The 7,190-nt window shown below is 48.5% G+C and overlaps 1 protein-coding gene across 2 annotated transcripts; it reads right to left on the bottom strand.

The window, feature by feature from the left end:
• Nucleotides 1-572: 572 nt before the first annotated feature.
• On the bottom strand, nucleotides 573-5,051 carry Il25 (interleukin 25). Of its 2 annotated transcripts, XM_047541564.1 has the most exons (4): nucleotides 4,927-5,051; nucleotides 3,989-4,102; nucleotides 3,567-3,811; nucleotides 573-1,354 (listed from the first exon to the last, which is right to left on the bottom strand). In XM_047541564.1, exons 2-4 carry the CDS (start codon nucleotides 3,995-3,997, stop codon nucleotides 1,099-1,101), a joined length of 510 nt encoding a protein of 169 aa, XP_047397520.1. In that variant the 5' UTR covers nucleotides 3,998-4,102; nucleotides 4,927-5,051; the 3' UTR covers nucleotides 573-1,098. The 2 variants fall into 2 exon arrangements, with proteins under 2 accessions (XP_047397520.1, XP_047397519.1); XM_047541563.1 differs by having other exon boundaries at nucleotides 3,567-4,102.
• Between the last annotated feature and the right edge of the window lie 2,139 nt (nucleotides 5,052-7,190).

Below are 7,190 nucleotides of genomic sequence, written 5' to 3'. Positions count from 1 at the left end.
TACTTGGAGCCCAACCCAGCCTGGTAAATGGGAGAAGGAAGAGGGAGAGAAGGAGGTCGGAAAGAAACTGCAAGAAAGGGGAGAAAGCATTAGACGGTGCAGGAGTAGGACACCCCCTTCCCCCCGCACCTCTGTGACCTAAGCCTGAATAAGTTTATTTCCCCCTCCTGTAAACTTAACCCTCTTCCTTGGCTGGTCCTTTCTCCCTTTTCCTTTTAGGGAGGGTGGGAGCTGGAGCCCAGCCCAGGCAGCACCCCCAGGACCAAGCTGCAGCAGAGGACAAAGGCGGATTGTTGGGGAGACAAGGGGGTGCTGTATGCCTGCTGCAGTGCCTCAATGGGCCTCTGTCTCTCCAGCATGCCAGGAGGAGGCCTGACCCTTCCCTGGTGTTCAGGGCTGGGTCAGGGAGCCAGAGAGTGAAAGGGATGGGAGGGTGTAACAGAAACTCTGCAGGGCATGAAGAGCTAGCAGAGCAGGCAGTAGGTGAGGGCTGGTGGTAGGAAGGAGCAGGTGCCGGGTTAAGGGCCATGGGATGTTCAAGAACCATGGATCCGAGACAAATTAGGTCATTTTAAAATACAGATATTTATTTGGATAAATCTCTCCACATTCAATAACAGCTTCCTCCTCAGAACGATCCATGTCAAAGGACTTGTAGCTACATCAGGACGTGTGCAAAGTAGATGATCACGGAGTATTTGGTGAATGGATGAATGAATGAATGAACAAATGAAATGAGGGGCAACAGAGCAAATATGAAAAAAGTGCCTGTGCTGGGCTAGGGCAGCTGCAGATGGGAGGATAAGAAGTGTGACCTCCAGAAATGGGCAGAGCTTTGAAGGTCCTTTCTGAAAGGAAATGCCAGGACAACAGATTCCAGCAGCCAGAAGCTGCAGCTGCTCCCTTCCAAAAGTGCTTCCAAAAAGTGCTGAAGTGTGTGTCCTCCCCAAGGCCCCCATCCTGTCTGAGGAGCCGGCTGGTACAGGTGGTGCTTCGGAGGGACCAAGCCTGGGTATCCTGGACCACCATAGCAAGATGGTTGTACACCTGGCTCCAGTCTTGCAAATGGGTCTGGCCTCAGGCAGGTGGCAGGCACAGCTAGGCCATCACACGGGGCCGCACACACACACAAGCCAAGGAGACGCGGTAGAGCCTACGCTCCAGGCAGTAGCCATGGTGGGTGCCCCGCTCACCATGGCACGGACGCCGGTAGAAGACGGTCTGGTTGTGGTAGAGCAGCTCCGAGTTGCCCAGGGGGTCCATGTGGGAGCCAGTCTGTAGGCTGACGCAGTGTGGACACAGGCAACGGGCGTGGTACAGATCCTGGGGGAGCCGGTTCAAGTCCCTGTCCAACCTGTGGGGATGTAACTGGTCAGTCCCTGGAGGGACAGGCAAGAACAGGGAGGGCCAGGTGGGCTGGGGCTGCTAGAGAAAGGACATGGTGCACTTGGGGACTGACTTCTTGTCTCAGTTCTGGTACCCGCATGCTGTGTAACTTTGAATAAGTCACCACCCTCCTCTCTGGGATTTATCTTCCCTGACTGAAAGTGAACGTAGGGACAAAAGAGTTGTTTTCCACCTGGTCCTGGGGTCCTTCAGGAGGCAGGAAAAGATGAGCAGACTTCTGTCTCAGCTTCCACTCAACCAGTTCTACTTCCATATATCTATCTGGGTTTTAGTATGAGGTTTCTTAGTGTAATTATTACATCTCAGGGCTTTTACAATTATAATTGTTTCAAAAGTAAAAACTACTCTGACAGCCAAGTATAAGAAGATAAACTTAAAAAAAAAGAAGTCAATCTCTCTCCACCAGTCCCACTTTCCAGAGGGAGTCATTCCTATACCCACCAGACACTGCCCAAGCATATATGATAAGGACACTTAACACTGCATGGAAAGACTTCTTTGCCTATTCTGAAAAGATTTTGTGACCAAAAATAGACTTGAAAAACAGAAAAAGTAAATACTCCAAAGGTTTGGACTCCAACAGCAGAGCAGGAACCCTTCACCCAAGGTTGTGAGACTGTTTTCCATACAGAGAAGCCCTGGAAAACTGGGGTCCAGCCTCTATAGCATTTCCCAATGGCGTTCCCTCATAAACAGCCTTCAAGAAAAGGTTCTGAGGTCAAATGAGTTTAGGAAACAATGAGTTTAATGGTTCCTTTTCCTCAGACTTCTTGCAGATTTTAGTGTTATGAGAGGCATGATGAATTTCAGGAGGTGGGGACTGGAGCCGCTGCTCCAAGCTTACTTGACATCATCACTTTTTCTGAGGAGCAGCTTATAGAATGAGTGTTGTATACAACAGACTGGGGAAGGCTGAATAAGTGATTTTCAGGGATTCACATTCTCCTAACCAGGGGTCTGAGCCCAAGTAAAGTCAGTCATCTGGCACCCAATCTCCCCCAAGAGGTTTCACGCCTCAGATTTGGTCCAGAACTAACCAACCTTCTGAGACCACTCCAAAGCATTATGAATTGGTGACTCCACCTGAGATCTAATCTCAGTTAAAGTGGGCTCCCTCCCCCACTGAACTTCATCCATTCCCAAAACCACTAAGTAGAATGAGAGGCATGGGGAGTAGAAATGCAGAAGCCCTAAAAGGACACAAAGACAAAAGAATTATGGTTGGGATCCCTAAGGCACTAATCTTAAACATTTTTTCATCTCTGTCCCTATTGCAGTGCTTCCTAATATTTTTCACATCATGGCACAAATAGAGAATTATAATATTTCTGTGGCACACTGAGTAAAAGAATAAGATAACATGATCATGATCAAAGATAAACAACTGGGCTGGGGAGATAGCTCAGTTGGTAGAGTGCTTGCCTTGCAAGCACAAGGCCCTGGGTTCAATCCCCAGCACCGCAAAAAAAAAAAAAAGATAAACAACTCATGGAACTGGAGTTGTACCTCAGTGGTAGAGCACTTGCCCGGCACATGTGAAGTACTGGGTTTGATTCTCAGCACTGCATATAAATAAAATAAAGGTCCATTGACAACTAAAAAATATATATATATTAAAAAAAAAAAGATAAGCAGCTGAGGGTTCTAGCTGCCAGGCTTCCCCCAAGAATTGAGGGCTTCACAATCTTCATATACTTATAACCTATTCATGACCCAGGGCAGTTACATTTGGTACTAGGATGCTTCATGCCTGTATCATACTGTATTCCCTACTATTTTAGTTTTTAAAAAGTGGGCTATTATAGAGAAAGGAGGAAGAGGAGGAGGAGGAGGAGAAAAGTAGAGAATCAATATTAAGTACAGGTTTTACAGACATGATTTCATTTGATCTATATATTGGCCTATGGGGTATAATCTCACTTTACAGATTAAATAGTAAATTAAATAACTTGGGGTGAGTTTTTGGCCCAACTGACCCAATGGAAGTCACAGGTAGGACTCAAATCTAGGCTTGTTAATTCCTGAAACTTCATGGCTTTTGAGATCAAAAGAAGATAGGCTAGAATTGAGCAGAACTTGCCTGCTCCTTCACACACCCTGACAGCACACAGAGGGAAGCACAGGCAGGCTTTATATTTGAGAGGGGAGGGCCAACTCACTCATATCTCCAGGGAGAAATGGCCCTGCTATTTAGGGGCCCATCTTCGCTGGCCCTGCAGGATTCTGGGCGCTGGACAAGGGTGTCAGGCTCCAGGGGAGACATGAACACAGTTGGTCCCTGCAACAAGTCCTCGGAGAGATCCTGCCCTTTGCTGGTACCACAGCTGGGCCAGTGGCTGCAGTCCTTCTGGAGTCGAAAACTAAGGGTGTGGGTTCCCATCATCACAGCCAAGAATGCGACCACCTGTAGGAAAATGCCAGTGAGGGAACTGCTCTCACCTAATCCAGTCGCCTTGCCATTCAAACCTCTCCCCAGCTGCTCTCTGAGGTCCCAAACCTGGGAGCCTGGCCTCCCTCTACCCTCAGTAACGCCTCTGCTCAATTTCCTCTCAGCAACTCCTCTGGCAGCGTCTGCACTCACCTGGTACATGCTGGATGCTGCTCACTCAGCCACTGGTGGTGCCCTGACTGACTGGCCTTCTGGAAGCAGGCTGACTGGAATGGTTTGGGAGTCCTGGTTTTATTTTCAGCAAACCTGTTTTGTTTATTCAAATTTATTTCCACTATCATTTGGAGGGAGTGACTTGAGATTAAAAAGCAAAACAAAACCGAAAAAACCTGAAAGCATTTCCAAAAGCTGTTTAGAATGCTACCTTCATGGAAGTTGTGGTGACATCATTATCTGCCTGGTAGCTAATTGGGTAAGCTTTGCTCTTTACGCTTTCCGGTGTGGGTCAAAGCAATAACGTTCTGCTATTATGCATCTTTGTAACTGGCATTATAGGAATTTTCCTGGTTGGTTTTCCACCCTAAATTAGGGAATATCATCTGGCCTTTCTTCCAGAGGCCTCATTTCCATGATCTCTGCAACTCCCACCTAGCATCTGATGTCCACTCTTCCCCTTCTTCAGATGTCCCTGACCACCCACATTAGTAAACAATTCCCTTTCTCTCCAACTCCTTTGACCCCTCATCCCTCTGGTTCTCTGACCTCTTTCCATCTTTGATGACCCCAACTCCTATGACCCGATTATCTATGGTTTCTCCCCCATTATTCAGACTCGCACCCCCCAATGTTCAGTACCTGCTCCCTGACTTTGCCTCACCCTCTCTAGTTGCTGCCCCATCCCCATCCCCACACTCTCCCTGGCCTCTTCCTGGGAATGGGGATACAGGCCTCCCCCCAACCCCACCTCCCCGCAGGAATGCCAGGAAGGTCCTAATCCTAATCCTGACCCTGACCCCACGAGTTGTTGTCTAGATGGGCAGGGCCTGATGGAAGAAGGTGTGGGTGACTGTTCCCATTGCACAAATGAGAAGGTGGAGCAAGGAAGAGGAGGAGCATGGTAACAACCTTACCTAAGGCCTGAGAGGAAGTCATCTTCACCCACAAGGCCTTAAGGACGAGGCTCACGGCATGAATAGCTGCCATTCTCAGGCTATGGGGGGACCCCACTCAGCCTCAGCACTCCGGTAACATGGTGCACCATCAACCAGAGGGAGTATATATGCTCCAGAAAGGAGGACCCCAAAAACACAGGCCAGCAGGGGTCTAGCATGCTGAGGAGGATTGCAGAAAACAGGCCAGAGTTCACTTCCGTCCAGGCCTTTCTCTTCATCCTGCCCATTGACCACCCCACCCCAACACACTCATACACAGACATTGTCTCTAGAATAATGCTTCCTGATTTGCATGTGCTTTCCCTCAGAAAATACTCCTCTAGTAACCAAGGACTCGGGAAATAAACAGAAGGAACCAGGAATAACTTTCTGTAGAGTGAGGAGGATTCCTTCAAATGCTGTAGGGCAAAGCAACCCTAAAAGAGAGTCACAATGTCAGAGGGTATTCTGGAAAATTGGGGAAAGTGCTTCTGGTGAGTCTTGGCGGGGTCTGCAACAGTGGGGAAAGGCCATTTTGGAAAAATTGGGGGTGTTTGGGAGAACAGGAGCTCTTAGGAAGCACAACGAGGGCAGAATACCATCCCTTACTCCCACTGCCCACAGACACCTGTGCCCCCAGACACCCTCTCCCTTTTATCAACTGTTGACCTGGCTCCTGTGCACTTGCTTACACATGCCAAGTAGGATGATAAGCATCATCTTATGGATATGCATCATCTTATTTTATCCTGACAATAAGACCAGGACATGGAAATTATTATCTGCATGTTATAGGTGAGGAAACAGACCCAAAGAAATTTAGTTATTTACCCAAGGTCACATAGTTAGAAAGAGGCCAAGCTGGTTTTCCATCCTAAGCCTGATGAATTCCAAATCTGAGTCCCTGACATATGAGCTAGGTCAACCCTCAGTTAGCGGCAAACGGAAGGGGAGTCACCACAGTGAATACTTTTCTGTTTGAAACAGTAAATTTAGGGTCACCTCTCTGAATTAAGAACAAACTTCCTCTTGTTGAGAAGGAAGCTAAAGGACTGCCATCCCCAACCCTGACAGACACCAAAGAAGTGGGAGAGCAGAGGCAGAACCAAGATCCACCCCCTGCCCCCATCCTAACACAGGATGACTAAAGCTATAAATGTATGTCACCTGGCTTTTGTTTCTTTAAATTGTAACTGCTTCTGTGGGGCCTGTGGAGAGAAGCATTTTAACTGCTTTTCCTTAGTTTGATCAAAGTGTATAAAGCTCATATTTCTTTTTTCCAGCTTTTGCCTATTTCTTAAGTAGCCAAATTCAGTCAGTCAGGATCCAAGAAGGGTCCCTGGGCTAGACTGCCAGGAACATACTCATTGAGGCATGGATTGGACAGGTCTCACCTGTACCTGCTGGAGGGGATCCTCTGCTCCAGGTTCCTATTGCCCAGTCTTTTGTCTGCCACATGGTCTCAGGATGGCTTCTGGTGTTGGCAATCCCTAACCCTAGCCAGGCTCTTAGGGTACAGTGCTGTTTCAGAAGAACACGATTCCTATGGATCTCCTCGAAATAATCAGAATCCCAGGGCAGAGGGGACAGAACTATAGTCTAATCTTGGCCCAAATTTCTTGATCTTGGGCCCCTGCAGGAAGGGTTGCTCAAAGGAGCTGGAAGTGATCCCAGATGCTTGCTCCATTTGCTGACACTGCAGAAAGTACTTAGCCTAGGTTACTGGGGACATTATCCTTCAGGAGAGGCCTTTGGGGAATCTCCCTTCCTCTGTACCTGAGGGCAGAGGAAACCCCTAGAAGGCAGAGGGAGGGCTCCTCCAAGAACACAGTCTCCCCCAGGCTTGGCTTTTCCCACACTATGAAGACTGGGCCTGATCCAAGAACCTGTTCTCTGAGCTACATGTGCACACCCCACCCCGTTTGCTCAGAGTCTCTGTCCTTATCTCGGTAGCAGCTTTGTGGAACTCTTTAGGGTGACTACCTGCCATGAGAAACATTTTCCAGAGGGTTTCCTCCTGGGGTGACTAGTTTTGGAATCCCTGAGTCATTTCAGCTTCCAGGGAATCCCTGGGGGAGGTGTGGGGATGTGGAGGTGGCAATAAGGAGGATGCTGGAGGCAGAAGCAAAGGAAAGTTCGCCCAGCACCTGACATCAAGGGTAACCTCCCAACACGTCCTGACTTGCCTGGGCCTGACCTGACAGCCAAAGAAGGTTTTCTGGGATCCCTACCCCTGTGTCCCT

This window comes from Sciurus carolinensis, chromosome 2 (genome assembly GCF_902686445.1).
Source record: "Sciurus carolinensis chromosome 2, mSciCar1.2, whole genome shotgun sequence".
Classification (NCBI taxonomy): Eukaryota; Metazoa; Chordata; class Mammalia; order Rodentia; family Sciuridae; genus Sciurus; species Sciurus carolinensis.
This window is presented reverse-complemented; position numbering and strand designations above follow the sequence as displayed.